General features: G+C 40.9%; 1 protein-coding gene across 4 annotated transcripts; it reads right to left on the minus strand.

The window, feature by feature from the left end:
* Window positions 1-671: 671 nt before the first annotated feature.
* ncoa6 (nuclear receptor coactivator 6) lies at window positions 672-20,139 on the minus strand. Of its 4 annotated transcripts, none has more exons than XM_042751194.1 (15): window positions 19,983-20,139; window positions 12,726-12,980; window positions 12,223-12,378; window positions 11,643-11,765; window positions 11,110-11,238; window positions 9,775-10,635; window positions 9,602-9,688; window positions 8,058-9,447; window positions 7,848-7,963; window positions 4,297-7,770; window positions 4,154-4,201; window positions 2,129-2,159; window positions 1,810-1,851; window positions 1,404-1,549; window positions 672-1,175 (listed from the first exon to the last, which is right to left on the minus strand). In XM_042751194.1, exons 2-15 carry the CDS (start codon window positions 12,934-12,936, stop codon window positions 1,123-1,125), a joined length of 6,867 nt encoding a protein of 2,288 aa, XP_042607128.1. In that variant the 5' UTR covers window positions 12,937-12,980; window positions 19,983-20,139; the 3' UTR covers window positions 672-1,122. The 4 variants fall into 4 exon arrangements, with proteins under 4 accessions (XP_042607128.1, XP_042607125.1, XP_042607126.1 ...); XM_042751191.1 differs by having other exon boundaries at window positions 9,557-9,688; XM_042751192.1 differs by having other exon boundaries at window positions 9,557-9,688; window positions 12,726-12,983; window positions 19,983-20,133.
* Window positions 20,140-20,777: the final 638 nt, after the last annotated feature.

Here is a 20,777-nt window from a genome sequence, read left to right on the forward strand (position 1 = left end):
ACTAAAGATCCCAATTGGGGTGTGCTAACCAACCAAGCACCCTTAATTTCATTTTTGTAGTGAAACTAATTTAGCATGCATTCAACTACTATTTCCAGTGCTATGAAATGAATACCAACCAACCATAAGGTTTGCATCTATTTCTGACTATTATTTGATTAGGCTGTGATATGTGTGAAAACATAAATGAACTACTTTTTGGTTATAAATGAAAGCCACTAGCTAATGAACGAAGCACACAATGAGGTCGTGACAGTATGCATTGGGTCTACCGCCTTCATATCTCTGTTCTCTCACCCAACTTAAAGCTCCTGGAGCTTATTCTCTGCGCTCACAGGACTTGTATACTCTTTCAGTTGCATCTGCATGCAACTGCAGGTTCACGGCGCCCAATGACTGGAACTCTTTACAACACAACTCAATGACCACCTTTAGATTCTTGATCAATGAGCTGCTCAAGGAAGAATTAACTGTGTTTTGTGTTCTTTGTTTGCATCTTGGACAGGTAATAAAGTAAAATAAATAAGTATGCAGTATATACAGCACAGTTTGCAGCAAGTATGCTAGTATTCCATTTAGAACTTTACAAGTGTGGTCTTTAAATCCATTCTAATTTAAGATCGCTGAGATTCTTATTTGCATGTTTAGTCTCAAAAACACGTTAAACGTAGTACAGTTGTAAAAATAGTTTAATGCATGTGATCCGGGGGCTAAGTGGGTGAACAGTACTGAAATGCACAGTTAATTCAAGATATAGCCTACCACATGGGGGTGAAAAGTACAAAGTCTGATTATGTCACATTATTATATTGTGATACTACAGACATGATTCTATTCTTAGTCTGCATCACATGATTAATCCAGAATTGATCAATATTAATAATAAAAAAAAAAAGTCACACCAAAACAATGACATACAAACACATCATACACAATTCTAAACGTGATCTCCTCTAGTAGCCAGGAACAAAATACAGTATCATGATTAAAGAAAGAAAGAAAAAAATGAACTTTCTGTACATGGTTATCTTGCTTAGAACAAAAGGAAAAACAGTAGATAAAACAAGTTCAGAAAACAACAAAAAAGAATGTACAATTCACAGGTTTATTCATGTGTCATGATTACTTGGACTTCCTTCGTTTTGCCTGCGTGGGACTGGCTCCAGTGTTTGATTCTGAAAGACAGAAAAAAAGAAAATCATTTCAGCATTTATGGTAGCAGCAAATCCGATGCTAGAATGATTTCTGAAGGATCATGTGACTGGAGTAATGATGCTAAACATTAAGCTTTGAAAGGGTGAGCTGAAGAGAATTCTTTAAAAAAAACATTCAAAATCTTACTGACTGGTAGTGTATATCATGTATTTGCATCCATGTACATGTTCTAGACGTCTAACCTGTACCTTTTCCTGTGTTTGATGAGGCTGAGCCTGGCCTAGCAACTCTTTTTCTCTGTCCATTGTCAGATGCTTCCTCCTCAGGCTCCTTGTCTGTTCGTGAGCTTCGTCGACTAGGACCTTTTGCTTTCTCAGTGGTGGCCCTTGTATCCCTGCAGAAGGAAGATGGGGATAAACAGAAAAAAAAAGTGCAGACATTTTTTATGCTACATATATTCTCTAGTTTTCTTTGGAAATCAATTGTTGGTCTTAACACTGAAGAAAATGACCACAACTGAGGAATTCACACTTGCTGTTTTTCCTCATCTACCACAGATTACGTCCGTCCTGTTCATGACCGTTTTACAAAAACGGCCACGCTGCCCCGTGCACGGACCCGTGCAGGGAATCTACAGGTCTGCTATATACATACCTTGGGGCTAAGATGACGGGCGTCTTTCTTTTCTTTGCCCATCTGTTATAGAAGTGGAAAAACAGCGGTAAACTGCTTTGATGCTCAACAACATTTTTTCCTCCTTCCCATATTTGAGTAATGATCAAGAAAAAGAATGATTTCATGAATCATTCCATGATTATTAGTGCGTTCATGAGGGTGAGTTCATTCAGATTATCCAATAAAATTAATCTCCTTGATTGAAAAACAATCAACAAATGTATTCATTTTAAATGAATAAAATGAAAATGATGGTGAAAAAAGATCATCAGAGTCACAGTCAAGAATATTGCCTTACCCTTGTTCTGCTGCAGTGGTAACCCCTTGTCCTGTAAATAGAGACAACTGAAATTAGTTTAGTGTTAAACACTGACTGTGCCTCGCGTTTTTCTATTTCTCCACTTCAGGCTTTATCCCTGGGAGATGCTCTGAGTTGAGCTGGTACAAATCTGAACCAAAAGTGTTGGTTCAGACCAAGAGAAATGGTTCTGGTGCAGGACTGCATCACATAATCTTGAATTAGATTAGCATTCACTAAAACCCAAAGTATACTTCAGTTTTTCATGTAAACTAGGGTGTGCATACAGTGCATGTTACAGAAATTTAATCAGCTTAATATGCACATTTCTTCATGAAAATGATTTTTTTTTAAAAGTCAAATAAAAATTAATTGTAAAAATAAAAATACAAAACAAAAAAATTACCAAATCAAATAAATGAATAATACAAATAAAATAAATCTCTTCATATAAACAAACTAAGGCTTTGCCTGTGCTCTTTCCTAGCTTGGATTTTTTTTCTTTCTAATTTTAAAGAAAAATAATGTCCACACTTTCCAGCAGAAGATGCACTTGAAGCAAAAACAGAATGATCCAACTACAGCTTTGTGAAATGATGCTATATAAAACTACATTAAAGCGGACAGGCTGAATGAGACGCAAATTCACTCTCTGACAGCAGGTGGCGCATACGGAACAGCAGTGATACAGCATTTCTTCAGTTACCGCTGTGAAAAAAGCATTGCTGCATAAATTCTACTTTAAGCTCCACTGAAATGCTTTTAAACACAGTGTTATTCTCTATGTTGACCTCATTTCAGCTGAAACAGGAAGACAGGGTGGGATATATCAAGCAGTCCCGCCCCCTTTTTTTTAAAAAGCCAATAGTAGTATATTTTTAATTAATGCCATGTCAGCATCTTCGGCTATTTTCTTGGCAAAAATGACTAAAAAAATACAAGTATAACAAATACAATAAAAACCAGCAAACAAACACACACACACATTTAAATACCCAATATCATTTTGTTTATATTACAGTTTGGACCAGAGCCATTGAGCTCGGTAAAGCCACATATGACAGCTGCAATCTCATCCATATTGCTATAAAATATAGCATTCTGAGTAGAATTCAAATGGGTCTGATATGTTTTTGTGGTCTGCACCGATTCACGCATATGATCCGCTCCATCCTATCGTGTCTCTGGAGCAGAGCAGACTGACATAGCACAAAACAAGGCTCCTTTTACATCAATGGAAAGAATATTTACACTGTCTGAATCATTCATCCACTATAAAGGGCACTACGTACCATTCACCGTACAGAAAATACTAATTCTGTGAACAAGTGACCGATTTCAGCTGAAGCTTCAGTGTCTATTTGTAGTGCAGGGGGCAGGATGCTTTGGGTTCTAGGGATCATTTGACTGGACAAAAAGTTTGATGAGAAGCTGAAGTGCTCATCAAATTTGGTGATCCATATTGGCGGAAATGAGAGACTGTAAGTTTTGAATGCTTATATCTTGTAAATGCGAATTTTGTCATGGTTTTGGATGCATAGAGAAAAACCCCCATCCCCAAATGTATCATGGTTAGATATCTCAACCAACTTAAATCATCAAACATTTTAATCAATTTTCAACCAGCTCTGGGAGCATATTTACATTCCTAGCTGAGAGATACCTGCAACTCTAGTTCAAAGAATTCAAAGACATCTTTTTCGGTTGTAACTTCCAGAGAGAAATAGCACAGGCAGTGGATAAATAAAAAATTAGCGTGCATGTGTCATGCACCTATGTTCATGTACTATAAGAAATGTAGTCTACTTCGAAACACTATGCGTTTGGTCATATGCATAAGTACACTTTGGGGTTAAGCTAGTTCACATATGACCAGGGGCGCCTTAACGAGGAGGAAGGTTAGGACGATTCCAAGGGCCCTTATCATAAGGTACTTGTTCAGGGGGCCAAGGAACCATAGCAGTGCCCCTGCGTATGACTACCATTTGCATGGGTAGAAATAGATTTCATTATAAAGGTGTTTACCAGCTTGGCCACATGAAGCTTGGTCTTCTTGTGGAGCTTCAGGATGAGCTGTAAAGTTAAATAAAAAGAATGACTAAGAAGTAAAATCATTAATGTTTGACTAGACAACTAATGAATTTGCCTTGATATCAACAAGTAGTTACCTGAGATGCCAGGAGCATCTACAATTGCTTTTGTTTCAGCAGAGTCAGATCCACTAGTCTCCACCAGTGCAGAAGGCTGCTGTTCCCCAGAGAGCTGTGTTGCTGTGGAGGGGCGGGAGGTTGTAGTGGGAGGTCCTGGAGCAGCAGTGGGTGCAGAAACTAAAACTGCAGGCAAACTAGAAGGTGGTGAAGAAGTAGCAACAGGACTAGAGAGGTGAACCATTCCAGGGGTAGAGGCTGGGGGTGGCATATTAGATGATGGTGTAGAAGTAGGGACTGGAGAAGGAGTGGGCACAGGTTCAGGAGAAGACACTTTTGGAGGAAGTGCAGATTGCTGAGATGCTATTTGAGCAGCTGGAACGGTCACTGGAGCAGTGGGCTGGAGTGCAGATACCGTTTCAGACGTAACTGCACAAGAAGCTTGAGTTGTGGCAACATCCAGAGTCTTTCCAATCTGAGTGACAGGGGTTCGCTCTTTTTGATCATCGGCATTGCTCGAAGAGATGCTGGGCATGGTATGTTTGCTTACAACAGTCTGGACTGGACTGCTTTTGGCTAACACTGTTGTTGGAGACAGAGGACTTCTGCGGGCAACAGCCGTAGCCCCTGGGCTAGAGCAAGCAGGTGGAGAAGCCAATAGCTGCTGAAAGGGTGATGACATGCCAGAATGTAAGACCGTCTGCCCAACAGGACTAGATTTCGAGCCACTAGCTTCAGAGACACTCTCCTGTTTGGGACCCCCAGGGCTTGGCTGTTGAGGTGGCAGAACTACGTTTACAGGGGAAGCCTGACTTGCAGGTACTTGAACTTGAAGCTGACCAATAACAGTGCGGCTCTGCTGAGTAGCAGCTATGCTCACAGCAGGTGAGTTTGTCAGCATAGATGTTGATGCTTGCGCAGAGGGTTGTGATGTAGTTAATACCGGGGTAGGAGTAAGCTGGATATTTGCAGAGACTATGGGACCAACCATAGTGACAGGTTGAGACATGACGTTAGCACTTGATGATACTGGCGTAGCTTGAAATATTGAATACACAGATCCTGCGATGAACTGTGGACGCGTTTGGGTAGGATTTTGTTGACGAATATCAGGAGGTCTTATGTTTTTATTGGGAACTGCCAGTACCTTAGATACAAGAGCAGGAGGAACGACAGAAGCTGTGTTGGTAGCAGAGCTAATGGGATTAGAGGTTACAAAGACCGTGATCTGATTTTGTGGTGTTGTCACTGATGAGATGGGCCTTTGCAAGACAGTTTGAGATGCATTTGAGATGGGTATAAGATTGTGATTTGAACTTACTGAAGGGTTGGGTATTGAAGTGAGACTTAAGAGCACAGTTTGGTTTGAACTAACACTTGATACAGCACTGACAGACTGCAGGTTTGCACTGCTACTGACTACAAGATTTGGACTTGATACTGAAGCAGGTTTAGGTTTCTGATCAGTTTCACTTGTAGACAAGGAGGTGCCAATATTTGTGCTCTGTGAGACAACAGGATTAGGTTGGTTCTCCTGAGCTGATGGAGCATTAGGACTCTCTTTTTGCACAAGTTCTCCACCCACTTGAGGAATATTTTGAGATTTCACTGACAAAGATGGGGTGCCTGTGTTGTCCAATAGCTGATTCAGAGATGTTGGAGCATCTCTAAATGCTGGTGATACAGCAGAGCTATGGTCATGTTGTGGTGTTGTCCGAGGTTGTTGTTTATCTTCAACACGCTGTTCAACCAAATTGCTAAGCTCTTGCCGTTTGGGTTCCTGAGAATGCACCCGAGGGCTTGCCATTTTAGGACCAGACTGCTCTCTAAACTGAACTGCCTGATGCTGCTCTGCTTGTGTAGTCACTACCTGGCCATCTCTAATTGCATCGGCACTACCAGGTAGGGTTTGCAGAGAATTTAAACTCTGTTGTGATTCTCCAGGTCCTGCTGATGGCAAAGATGCAGAGGTAGTTGGGAGCACTGAGTTGGGACTAACCATCACGTTCTGTGGACTAACCATCATTTGCTGCGGATGTGGAGGTGATGTCAATGATGCTTTGGCACCCTTCTGTCTTCCTGGGCTTGGAGTGGCAGCTTTTCTATTTGAGGCAGGGCTGGATCTTCGACTATTACTGGGACTAGCTCTTTTAGCATGCCCAACACCGGTCTGTTTATCTTGTTTTCCTCCAGAGTTTACCATGCCAACACCTGATGGATAAGACTGTGGGCCATTATTGTTGCCACTGGTATTATTGTTGACAGGAAGATTTGTTAGGTTGGGTGGAGCCTGGCCAATTGCTTTAAGTGTAGTTGGGTTAAGTCCTTGCTGATCAAAACCTCGATTTAGATTTGGCTGCCGCGGTGGCAGAGGAATGTTAATTTTTGGAGGGAAAAGACCAGCAATAGAGGCATTCAGTCTCTCAGGGGACAGATTTATTTCAGAGGGTTCAGTACTAGGTGGACGGTTGGTTGGAGTTAAAGGGTGGTGATATGGCCGAGGACTGGCTCGGTTAGGGGTTTTAGGGCGGGAACTTTGGGAAACTGCCGGAGCACTGGAAAAGTGAATATTATGTGAGCCAGCCATTGCTGCCACTTGCTGGGACTGCTGCTGGGGACTTGCTCCTGGCTGGTGGGGCACTGATAAAGGCACGGATTTCATTAAATGAGTATTAGGACCTTGATTGGGAATCATTGGTTGATTTCCATTTCCTGACTGTTGACCAATTTCAAGGGGTCCCCGGTCCTGCATGCTATGGTTTCCAGGGGTTTCCTCTGGTGGTGTTGGTTGTCCAACCTCTGAATGGGGTGTCCTTCTTGCTGGTCCAGTAAGAGTTGGATTTACCATGAGTGGCATTCCTCTGGCTTTATCAGGAGAAGGTGGAACACCTCCATGCCCTTGAAGATCGATCATTACAGGCATGTTGCCTGGTTGTGATACAGGCATTCTCTGAGATGGATCATTAGGATTGACTAAACCCTTTTGCATGTGCCCACCTTGCTGTAGTGTCATTCGATTTTTAGCTTCTTGTTGCATTTTAAGCATCATCATCATTTGTTGCTGTTGCTGCTGATGTTGTTGTTGTTGCTGCTGCTGTGCCTGTTGTTGTTGTTGCTGTTGTGGCTGTGACTGCAGTTGTTGTTGAAGATGTTGTGGTGGTGGTTGTTGTTGTTGTTGGTGTTGCATCTGCATTGACTGTTGTGAATGAATCTGGGTCTGGACATGATGGGGTCCTTGTGATGTTCCAGCTTGACCTTGAGGACCCTGCATAGTCTGCATCTGCATTTGTTGCTGTTGCATTTGCTGCTGCTGGATCTGTTGATGCTGTTGTTGCATCTGTTGCTGCTGCATTTGTTGCTGCTGCTGCTGTTGTTGTTGTAACTGCTGCTGCTGCTGCTGCATTTGCTGTATCTGTTGTTGCTGCTGTTGTTGGGGCATAAACTGCATTGGCATTTGCTGTAATATCCTCTGATCTCCAGACTGACCAGGCAGGCCTAAAAATAAAATCTTAAGTAAATAAAAGTTATGTAAAAGTAATAAATGATCAATCAAAAGGCATTACATTGTTTACCTGGTCGATTAGCGAATTCAGAAAGTTTAGAGTTTGAGTCAATGCCACTCCCTTGATCACCTCCCAACCCTTGCATCTCTCCTTCCTCCAGTCCATGAGGCAATGAATCCAGACCACTAAGAAGGACACAAACTTAGTTCTATACAACAGTGCAACAAATTTGTTTACTCAGCTTCAGTGTAAAAAAATTAACGAATAAAAAGCTCTTACCACAGACTGTCAGTAGACTGTTGTCCTTCCTCTACTTTTGGCTTCTTCTTACGGGGAGGTTTCTTCTTTTTAGGCTTGACCTGGTTAGCAGCAGCAACCGCACCTGTTCCTTGCTTCCCACCAGGACCAAACTGGCTGGCAGAAATATCACTTTGGAGAAGATTTACTAATAAGGGACTGGTTAGTGTCACATCCTTGTTTACTGGAAATCCACCCGCTTGCCCACATGGGCCTCCTACTGGCATCTGACCAGCAAACTGAGGATTGAAGGACATGCCATGACCAGGAAAATGGCCATTGCCAACCTGCATATGTTGAGAATTTCCCAACATACCCTGCTGTTGTTGCGGATTCTGCAGGTCTGGAACCATCTGTTGGCTGATATCAGCATTTCCACTACTATCTCCTAACTGGTGTTGATGCTGCTGACCAGCCTGTTGCTGCTGCAGCATCACCTGCTGTTGCTGTTGTTTTTGCTGAAGCTGTTGTTGTACTAAATGATGATTTCCTGGAAGTCGCATCTGAGACCCATGCATCCCTAATGCTTGGTTGGGGTTGCCATTCATTGGAATTTGTTGAGACTGTTGTTGTACCATTTGCTGATGGGGTTGCTGTAGCTGTTGTTGTTGCATTTGTGCTTGTTGTGGCTGCTGGTGTTGCAGCTGTAGTTGTTGCTGTTGTAACTGCTGTTGCTGTAGTTGCTGTTGCTGTAATTGCTGCTGTTGTTGTAAATGAGCCATTTGTTGTTGCTGTTGCTGATGGTGTTGTTGAGTCATTTGTTGCTGACCCATCTGAGATTGAAACTGCGCCATATTACCTTGAATATTAGGTGAAGGACCTCTCATTATCTGGCCTTGCATTACACCAGGTTGACCTTTTGGGCCAAAGGCCTGCTTGTTACCCTGTATCTGACTAGCTACAATGTGTTCCATCATAGCATTTTGCTGTTGCTGTTGTTGTTGTTGTTGTTGCTGCTGCTGTTGTTGTTGTTGTTGCTGCTGCTGCTGCTGCTGAAGCAATAAAGCCTGATGTCCCTGTCCTCCACCAAGCTGGTTTTGGCTCTGCATGATCCCTTGACCTTGTGGTGGCATCATTTGCTTGGGAGGGGTCATTCCTCGCTGCCCGGTATTTACTGGCCTGGACAAAACAGTCTGGCTTCCTGTTTGGCTTTGTGCCATTTGACTTTGAGTGGAAGCTACAACCTGTGTTTGATGTTGTGATTGTGGTACACCCATCATTTGAGTCTTAAGTCCTTGCTGAGGTTGTCCCATACTAGCTCCTGAGGTGGTGCCTGGGGGTTGGGCTGGCATGCCACTGTGGTGGGTCACTGCAGAAACTTGAAGGGGATTTGACTGCATATGATTTGGCGCTTGGACTGATGACTGGACGCCTATAATGAGATTTTCAGACTTGTTGAAACTTGATATATAGAAAGTGAAAAAAACTTCATATTAGAGCAAAAGATTGAAAACAGTATTAAAACAATCCACACGTCTTACCAGTGTTTGCCATGCTCTGACTATTTTGTATTTGAGGTGTACTACCTGCTCCTGTAGTAGTAACCTGTCCTTGTCCGAAATTTTGATTAACAGGAGCATTTGGGAACCCCACTGGCATTCGTTTGGGCATACCTGCAAAATATATACACATTCAATTACAGGTAACCAAATTAATAACAATACAAAATCGCTTCTACATTGAATATCTGAAAACATACCTCCCATTCCAACTTGGGGAACCTGTCCATGTTGTGGAACGCCCATAAAGCCAGGCTGAATGTTTCCTTGCTGGCCCATCACAGCTCTTCCTGGAGATCCAACACCTTGTGGGAAACCCTGGGGGGTTGTGGGACGTGGACCAAGCTGCCCCTGTCCCATCATTGGAGGTGTTCCAGGTGAGCCCTGTTGGAAAGGAGATGACGACGAACCAGGGGACTTGGCTGTGAGACTTCCTTGAGGGGCAGAGGAGGGAGGCAGAGGAGGCGGTGCTCTTGAGACAACTACACCTGGTGCTCCCTGAGGGACTTTGGGCTGAGGGGTTGCAAACTGGTTTGCCCCTGTCTGCTGCTGCTGTTGTTGCAACTGATGTTGTGCCATTGAATTGAAAACCGGTCCGGCCTGCTGACTTCCAAATGGATATGGTGGTGGTGGATGATTGGGCGTCTGAACAGATGCCAAAGAGGGTTGACGCTGCCCCATTTGTGGCTGTGGCGGGGCTTTCCTCCAACCTGGTCCCATAGGACCCTGGACAGGTGGTGGTTGGAGAACACCAGAGGGCAACTGGTTCCAGCCAGGGGGTACAGGCATCTGGTTGGAGGGGTTGAAAGGACCACGTGCACCACCTAGTTGGGCCATCTGAACCTGCTGTTGTTGGTGTTGTTGTTGTTGTTGCTGAAGTTGTTGTTGTTGCTGAAGTTGCTGTAGGGCTGCTGGATTTAGCTGTCGATTTGCTTGCATGGCTTGCATGTGATGTCCCTGTGGGCCTAAGTTACCAAGTGGACCATGTCCCACATGAGGATGTTGGAGTTGTTGTTGCTGTTGCTGTAAGGCCAGCCCTGAAAGCATGGGATCCATTGTGTCTGAAAAAAATGTGAACAGAAACGTGAATATCATTAAATCCATCAATTCATCATCCGTAAATCTGGCCAAAAGTCCTTGGAATAAAAAATAAATAATTCCACACAGAACATATGAAGCACAATGCTCAAGAGTTCACTTAATACAGGCACTAAAACTTCAGCTTGAAACAATTTGTTGTGCTTTTTCAACATATAGTAACACTTGCATAGTGACTGATGCATGTAGTCATGAGATCATAGGTCCCATGTAAATCTATGGTCATAGGTAACATTTAAAATGCCAAGCTCTGAACCAGCTATGACGGATGTGCCTTCAAGATAAATCTTAATACAGTCTGATTCAGAGAGTGTGAAAATATATACCTGGATCCAAGATGGCGCCGAGCATTTCCCACTACCTGCCAGCTAAAAATAGCAGTATGGAATGTAAATAAATGTAACTATCACTTCTTTGAATTAAATTATTGCCATTACCTGTCTGTGAAGGTGGCCTTGGTGCTCTTGGCTGCATTGGTGTACCACTATTAGGTACCATTCCCTGAGCTGCCATATTAGCCCCAGGAGGCATCATAGACACCGAAGGGTTATTCATACGCATTCCAGCTGAAAAACAAGTATTTCTTCAGCATACACTTTCTTAATTAAATTATTAAGTAATCCTGAAGACCTTGATTAGTTTGTTCAGGTGTGTTTGTTTAGGCTTAGGCTGATGATACACAGGACAATTTTTTTAGCAATTTTGCCGGGCAACTTTTTTTTTTTTTTTTTTGGTTTGGGCACTTTGCCACTGAGAATGGGTAACAGATTTCTATCTAGATACTTTAGATCAGTCGTGGGCACTTGTGTCTCACCAGGTTGCCCATTGATGCCAACATTAACCAAAGTTGCCCAGCAACATTACTCAAAAATTTGCCCACAGTACCATCAGCGTTAGAGATAACTCTGCAAGACATTGCACCTTCAGGAGTCGAAGAAAGCCATTAAGTTAAGCACTTGTGCATAGTTACCCTGGCCCTGCTGCATAGGGAACACAACATCCATTCTCATCTGACCAGGAGCACCAAGGGGTCCATTTACCCTTACTTCTTGACTTCGGCCCTGTCCAACCGCAACGTTAATGGCTCCTTCACCTGTATGAACCCAACAGGCTGATCAACATATTGTGCCAATGACGTCAAGCATTAAATCAGGGTTTCTACAGATATGAACAAGTTAAATGTAAAACTTTTTAAGACCTTTTTTACATACATATATGTAATATTTAATCTGTTTAATGCGAAAAGAAAACAAAATGTCATCACTGTCATAAATGCTATTTACTATTACAATATACAGTGAATTCATTTATATACAGTGCTTTTTATTTAAAATCTTTTGGACTGAAGCATGCAACACCCTGACTGGATTCGTCTGAAAGATGAAGGTCATATACACCTAGGATGCCTCTTGGGTTAATAAAACGCAGCCTAATTTTCATTTTTGGGTGAACTAATCCTTTAAGGACCCGTAGACACCCTGTAAATGAGGTCGTCGGCAGACCCTTGCATTGCCAGTGGTTCTGCCTGAGCAGATTCAACACATCCGTACCTTCAATCTGCACAGACAGGATGCCCAGATCCCGCAGCTGCTGCTGATTGTTTTGAGCCAGGAGGCGCAGTCGCTCGGCTGCCTCACGGGGGATGTTGAAAGTGACACGTACGCTGTTCCATGGCTCCACACGCTCGGGTTCGAGCCTCTTTGTACCTTTATTAGACAAAGAGTGGAGTACAGGAGCAATATAAGCCAACTAAGATAGGAAAAAGACATTAAAGGCACCAAAAAAATACATAAAATAAAATGAGACTTTAGGGCTTTTTAGTCAATATCTGTTCGGTTTAAAATACAACAATGCAAGAAAAAAACTGGACTACTAGCCCATATACTAAATACTGAGCAAAGACAGTATGACTCTATAGTTCTAAAATAAACATTTAAATTTAACGTTTAGGCCTAAACTTCAATGAATCTTTGCAGAAATCTAATTTTCCAGCAGCAATTAATCATTTTTCATGCATGTGAGTAATAATTATAGTTTCAAGCCAAATCCTGACCTAGTAAGAGCATATCTGGCATCCCCTGTAAGATGGTATCCAGCTTCTCCCGAAAGTCCTCATCATTCATGTTCCCTTTGAAGGCAACATAGATTGTGGAGGTTGTGGTAGGGCTGCAGGAGCCATCGTCTTCATCTTCCACTCCAGAGTCGTGATCCGTGAGCGGGGCGGCTCGAGGGGATTGTGCATCCAGGGACAGCTGATGCGCCATAGCCCTTCACCAAAAGAGCTGTGTAGCCTCTGGAGACAGTGACACTGCTTAAAGAGAAACAACAAGATCAGTCACCACTAGGGCTGGGCGATACGGCCAAAAAAAAATTCACGATTTTTTTCGCCCCGCTCACGGATCCCCTCCAAAAAAATTTTCACAATAATTTTTTTTCATATCAGTCGATACCGATAATTTTTATGATAAATGTCTATTTTTTTTTTTTTTTCAAGTTTAAGGGCCAGATTTTTGCTGCAAAGTGAAAGTTGTAGATCCAGACCATTAATTTTCCTTAACAAAATAAATATCTAAATAGAAAATTAATTTCTTAGTTTCTGCATGTTCTAATGAGTGATATTGTTTCAAATCAAGAAACAGATTTGCGTTGCCTAAAAACTGTAGCAACCAATGGTTAAATTTATTCTGACCAATTTTTTTTTTCTTTCTTTTTTTTTTAAGCATTGGCTCCCATAGTAGCATACATTCAAATCATGATAAACACAGTTAAAACCACACATATAGCACCTCAATACCACGGTGAAAAAATAACTTAATGTTTTAGATAGCCTATTTGTATTAAAAACAATAGTCTAAAAATATTCAGTATAAATGCACACATGCTATAGCTTAATCACAAATACGTACTATAACTATCATTACTCCTGTATTAAAATTCACTGTGAATATCCCAAATTTCTGCCACAATACCATGGTGCATTGAGTGTTACTACAGTAAATCCATGGTAAATGATGGCAACGTGTAGATTGAAAATCCTTCTGACTGTCTCGTTGCACACAGTGTTTCTCCTGTTTAGCTTTAAACTAGTTTAAATCACAGAGTCATTTGTGTTCATCGCTGAGTTCAAGCGCTTCACACTGGATCTAACACCACTGTCACGCGAGTAAACGCATCTGCTCAAGTCAGCTCACGCTGCGCTGCAGTTTGAACTTTGATCCGAGCGGATAAATGGCCTGTGTGGCGTTCCGCTTTTGGCGCATAAACATTATATCGAACATTTATCAAACTCTTCATATCATTTTATCAAGGGAAATTATATCGTGATAAATATCATTATCAAATTATCTCCCAGCCTTAGTCAGCACTGATGAGAAACCCTTGTCTGCATGTCCTAAATATTAACGTCATAATTATATACAATATATGCTGCCATGCAAACAAAACACAAATCAGGCAGTGGCCAAAACTTACTGATAAAGATAATTTAATGATACTGCCTTAAAGAAATCACCATTCATTACTACTAACTAGGGCTGCCCCCCCAATCTAATAGCCGACTGACTGTTAGTCAACGAGAAGAGGCTTGGTCAACCAAAATTTTATTAGGTCGCAGAAAAAATTTATTCCACATCAAGTGGAGAAATCCCGCAGTCCGTGACAGGCAGGACATCCATACGCTCACCTAACATTCATTGACCTCAAATATGGCTTATCATCTGAAATATGTATGTAGTAGCAACTTTACAAGGCAGCACAGAGGAGTCATGCCCATTCAAAGTGAGGGGTCACATGAGGTCATCCAGCTTCCAAAAGACAAAAAAAAAGCAGATTAATATTTTTCTATATTTTGCCCTGCTGATACAATCACATAGCGTGATAAGAACATTCAGTGCGTCGTATCATCAGCTGCTAAATTCAAATCTGCTTTCGCTGGCTGGCACCGAGCCAGATACAGATGCAGTTTTTTAGTACAGCACTGTGCATTATAACCAATCACACATGATGCTGTGAATGCAATGACCAATCAGAGGTGTTCAGATGAGTCCTCGCTGAAATGCCGGTGTCTTCACTCGCTCGCTGACTGAATACCTCTTTCTGGCAAATTCTCTCATCAGAAACACACACAAAGTGCAAATGTATGTACGAATCTGAAAAATATTAATTTCATAGTGTAAATAGCTTCAGTGATTTTAATTGGAGTTTTTGAGAGTGCTTGAACTAGACTGTCAGTGAAAATGTTCTTTGATAATGTAAACTTGACATTTCAATGAAAGTGGATCCTGCTAGTGGCCAAAACTTACTGATAAAGATAATTTAATGACAACATAATGTCAGGCAGTGGCCAAAACTTACTGATAAAGATAATTTAATGACAACATAATGTAATAATGTAAAAATATGTAATGTAATGTAATTAAGAAGTGTATTAACTGATGACAGCAATAAAACCGAACGCTGTCATTACTAGCTGTGTTGCTAATATGTTCACAAGCTTCACAAGTTTCAAATAACTATTAGGCCATCCTTAAAAATATTCTTGTTTGCCATAACCCGACCGACCCTGTCAATTTAGGACTGACCCAATTAATTATTTTTTTCCCCTTTTAGTCCGACTTGCCGATTGTAATTGCGTTAAGACCCACTGATTTTTTTTACTCTTCAAACAACTAATACAAATGCAATAAAATGTGAGACACATGCAATTGACGCTTTTCACACGCTCTCACGCCACACATCCATTTTCTCACGCACAGAAAAATCGCGAAGCAAAGAGGACAAGGAGAACGACAGACTAGACCGAGCAGGTTACTTATGATAGAAAAAAATGTCAGCTCTCAGATTCTGTCAATTTTATTACGAAATTCAAAAAATAAATACATCTAGGTCCTCTGCTCGACCAGGAACTCTGTGTAATCCGAATGGCCGTAAACATGGGCAGTCAATGGTGCAACAAAGGTTCGTGAATTTCACAAACGGTTTTATTCCAGGCCTGTAGTTTTGTGCTGTTGTTAAAACAGCCAACCACACAACACGCTCTTCCCGGCATCACTGGACAGCATACGTACAAAAAAAACTAAATAAAAAAATATCTTTTCAAACAGCTAACATCTGCCACAGCCGCCTACGGGACCAACACGCCACTTCTGCTACTTCCTTAGCAGCAAGGCACGCAGTAATGGCGGCGCTGCTTTACTTCCGTGTTTCGCCGGATTTGTGTATAGGTGAGAATCAAGATATTTCATGATATAGTTAATGCGTTTGGTGATGTTTCGAATAAAAAGGAAAAAAATTAAAAAAACATAAGTGTTGTCGGGCTGCTGTGTGTCACATGATGACCAAGCTGAACAGTATTGCACGTGGTTCAGAAACAGAATCACAAACAGAAACACCTCTACTACCAATTACGCTTATTTTTGGTTATACAGATAAGAGTAATGCATCTTTCGTATAAAGACTCTACGTTTATTCGTGTGTGCTCAGAATAACAATCAAATGTTGTGCTTTTGTAAATTAAAGCAAACAGGATGCGCTTTCTGTCATCTCGGTCTGTGAAGCCGGTCCCGTGATTAGTAGTAAATCACCATCACCTGCTTTCAGATTGAGCAGCTTTCACTTCACAGAGCCATAGTTCTCTGACAATTAGGCAAAATTGCCCTCATAATTGCAGATGAATCGCATTCGATTTCGAAGCTTGTCAGTGAACTACAGCTCTGTGTAGTGAAAGCCGCTCAATCTGAAAGCAGGTGATGGTGATTTTTTACCGGCTTTACTGATGAGACGTGAATGACAATCGAATGCGATTAATTGCACAGCCCTACTTTATTCTCAAATTAGTAATGTTAACAACATCAGCATTACGTGACTGAGTATAGCCCTAGAATAAAGTATAAAAATAATAATAATTTGCATGGTTTTATGTGATATGAGCTAACCGATCTATAGGGTAAATCACCATATAGCGCAATTTATTGTAACGCTTTTTTTCTCAGTTGGTCAGAACAAACTCGGCAGACTTGTTACTTGTTCAGATGACAATATCTGGTGAAAATTCTAATTTGGGTATTATATTCCAAGAAGTAGGCTAGAATCTGCGATTGTGAAGTACAGTAATCCACAGTGGTGCGGTGACTGATTGCCACAAATACTCCTCAAACATTAGATTCATCTGCACTGGAGCCACACTGGAGCACAACCCACACAAGTTAGTTAATTCTGCAAACATCTGCAATTGCAAGTTTGCAAACAGAGATCAGTGTTTCCCACAGCCTTACACTCTATTTGTGGCGGTACTCCCCCGCCCCCATATATACATATATATGCAAATTAATTTAAAGCAGCGCTGAGCTGATGGAGACAAAGATGCAAAACTTATGGACTGCAGCTTTAAGGTATAAAATCGAAAATTTTCTAAATACAGTCGGTTTCCTTCTGAAATACAGTGATAGAAAAACAACCTGCATCGGTTTTTGATTTTGAAATGTGCAGTGCTCATGTTTATTCAATGAAGTCAAAGCCTTTGGAAAATCTATTTGTGGCAGTCAGAGGCAAAACTTATGGACTGCAGCTTTAAGGGATTTTAAAGGGGTCACGACAAAGAGGCAAAACTTATGGACTGCAGCTTTAAGGGATTTTAAAGGGGTCATATGATGTTGCTAAAAAGAACATTATTTGGTGTATTTGGTGTAATGCAATGTGTTTATGCCGTTTAAGGTTCAAAAAACACATTATTTTCCATTATTATTTCTCCTCTATGCCCCTACTGTCTTTTTACTCGTTGCGTATCCCGCTGCGTAAACACAAAACCATGTCGGCATTTGTGATCGGAGAAACAACAAACAACAAGTGCTACTCTATACTACTTAAAACTTGCGTTTGAATCATCATTGGCAAATTATTTAAATATAAGTACCTACAGGCTGTGAGTCCGAAGCGCCAGACTGTCCTTGCAAAGTTTGAACTGCTCAACTTTATAGAAACAGCCATTGTGCCACAGACACATTGCAGGCTACTGGTTCAAGAAACAGTCCTCATCCTCCATAAAAAGTGCAGCACACATCTGAATATTTGGGTTGAACTGTTCTGGAACAGTACTGAAATACAACTTAACCACTGATTTCTAGTCCTGTCCTCTTTTGGAAGAACAAACAAAGCAGCTTCGCGTTCTCAACGAAACACAGCGTCTCCACAACATGGCGCCAGCGGCAACAGAGAGAATAAAAGTTATGCCTTCTTTCTTTGCGTGAACAAATGCAAATCTTCCCACACCGTGACGTAGATATGTGGGGGCGTGTTAGAACGAGCTGTTTTAGGAGGGAGTGGTTGACTCTTAACTTTTATAAAGAATATCTCTTTGGGTTTGAGACTTTAGTCTTTGCAACTTTACAGATCTTCTTTATGCACCAAGAGCTTGTAACACTCCAAAGAGAAAGAAAACTTGAAATCGCATCATATGACCCCTTTAAAGTGTTCACACTGCACACGGTTGCGGTCAGGCAGTGCGTTCCAGGAGCGGTCTGCAGCAGTGCAGAGATCGTTTCCGCTGCACGCGCTGAATTAAAATGACAGCGCATTGTTTGCAGTAAATATGAAAATGTAGTAATTACACCACAAATGCATATAATTAAAGTCTGTGTTTCACAGTCAACACATATGGCTCGTTGGCTGGTTTTAAAGGAAAAGAGCTCTTTTAGATAAAAAAGGCAATGATAGATGGAACTCGTGGAGGGAGAACAACAAAGTTCTTTATGAACCACAGGACTGCTTGTAATAAAGTTTTAAATGCAAAAGAAAAGGCAGCAGAGCTGACTGTTTCTGTCTATGGTAAGTTTGTGATAACGTAAGAAAAGTAGTTTAAATGTTTTGCCACTTGCTTGAGCAACTGTGTTGTGCTGTGTGTAAGCTATTGTGCAACCATTGCATGAGTGTAAAAACAAAAACGCACTTCATGATCGAGCATTTAGGTGAGATAAATATATATTTTTGAAAAATGTTTAAAAAAATGCTCTCCTCCACTCCTCAATGAATAAATAAATAAAAACTCTCACAAGAGGGAAATTCCCCCCATTTTCAAAAATGAAATTCAGGCCATGAATAAATGTCAAAAAATCCTGATTGAAGTATTACTATAAATGATTCTACATGATAAAAATAAGGCTTTAAAAAGATCGGTATCAGTGATCGTATCAGCAAATACTGCTTTCTGTGATCGGCCTCAAAAATCCTGATCGGGGCACCCCTACTCTATGACATCATTTCCTGTTAGGTTCCCCCATGTATGTTTCTGCATGTGCTGTACAAAAATGTTACATTAATAATCAGTTTCGAAATAATAAACGATTATGCACAGCTGCCAGGTTTAATTATTTTAATGAGGCTTTAAAAAAAAACAATATAAATAAAGTTGCATTCCCCTAACATTTTTACATAATTAAAATGATAAAAAAAAAACATGCTTATCGTGGAAGATTCAAATTTGCATACATGAACTTCATTATTAATAGTCTCCATGACCCCAAACAGAAAATGATGAAACGACTTCATACAGTATTTAATAACACACAATAATGCAACACAAGTGACTGAACATGAGTTACTTTCTGAGAAAAGCTGTTATGTAGTTTAATACTTTATATATATATTAAAGTATTATTATAGGTACTGTAGCAACAGCATGACACTTTGATATAGACCATTATATTTTTAAGGTACTTCAGAAATAACATGTTTTTAGTACTTCTTTGTTCTCCTCATGGTTTCTTTCTCGAGGAGCTGTAATCAGCTCAGACACACTGATGATGACTGAACGCAGTCTCAGTGAACTAACTCATGTGCTGATGATAACGAGATGTCAAATACTGCCACGAGCTGCCTTTAGAGTTTCACTGCACACTAACCCGTAAATATCCAACACATAACCTCTAACAATATAATATTATCCTCGCAATGATCGACGACTTCACTGGAGAGCTTCATATGGGTTTATTTCTCTAGCATTAGCATTAGCAAGATCAAAACAAAGACAAACCGCATCATTTCAGCTAAAGACAAACAACACAACATTATAATGACTTTAGAGCCCATGTCTGGCACACGCAGTCCTAACAATAACACCGCAGTGAAAAAGTGAATAGTTGTGAGGAGTTTCCTTCACTCCGGCTAACGTTAACTGATGTCTTAGCTATACAAACACAGCCAGCCTCATTGGTCACTGCCTCGCTAATATTAGCCTCTTGCGTCCAGGCAGCGCACGCACTCACACCTTAACTTCACGCTAATGTTTCTATAAGGTAAGGAGGTGGTAAGATCTCACCGTTGTCAGTCCATCAGGAGTGGTTTTTCTGCAGTAAACAGGTCTCTGCTAGCAGACGCTAACGGCGCGTTCGCGAGGCGGCTGTGCACGTCAGATCAACGCGGTGCGCGCACTCGCGCCGCACGGGACCGCGCGCCCGCGAGAGAGGGTTATGATAATCACAGACTGCTCTGTTATGATCATAAACGGTAAGGTTATGATCACAGAACTATTTTCGTGCCAGAAAGATCACAAAACAAGGGTGACTGAAGCGCCACGGGCTCCGCTTCACTTCTTTAGGTTCCTTGAAATATTTATCATTTTTATACATATATATATATATATATATATATAATGATGACCACGCCAATAGAGAGAGAGAGAGAGAGAGAGAGAGAGAGAGTAATGATGACCACGCCACTGAATATGACAACAGCTTCATATTGATTTGGGAATTTTATTTGGTCGTTTATATATAAATATATTGATTCTTCACTTTAGTTTCATTCTTTTAAAATTTCTTAATGCAAAGAAACGTTTTCAAGTTAGTTATTAATAGTTTTACTGTATGCTTAATCCTTTTTTTCTGAATTTGTAATGCAATGCATATATTGGGGGTTATGTTTATTGTAGTTTTTCCAATTTATTCAACTTTCGTGAGACTGTGACGTTTTATTATTATTATCATAATTATTATGCTTACGTTTGAGCGTTTGACACTTATTATAAATCGTTTTATTCAACTTTATTCTAAACTTTCACTCATGTGAAATATCTTTAATCCTTCCAGCTCTTTAAGCACATGCATTACAAACA

The sequence above is a fragment of the Cyprinus carpio genome, chromosome B23 (genome assembly GCF_018340385.1).
Source record: "Cyprinus carpio isolate SPL01 chromosome B23, ASM1834038v1, whole genome shotgun sequence".
Lineage (NCBI taxonomy): Eukaryota > Metazoa > Chordata > Actinopteri > Cypriniformes > Cyprinidae > Cyprinus > Cyprinus carpio.

Coding starts and splice junctions, on each gene's coding strand:
- ncoa6 (XM_042751191.1), bottom strand. CDS start 12,936: ATGGCGCATCAGCTGTCCCTGGATGCACAATCCCCTCGAGCCGCCCCG. Junction 7,771..7,847: donor TGAATTCGCTAATCGACCAG/GTAAACAATGTA, acceptor TTTTATTTTTAG/GCCTGCCTGGTCAGTCTGGA. Junction 4,202..4,296: donor AGATGCTCCTGGCATCTCAG/GTAACTACTTGT, acceptor TTAACTTTACAG/CTCATCCTGAAGCTCCACAA.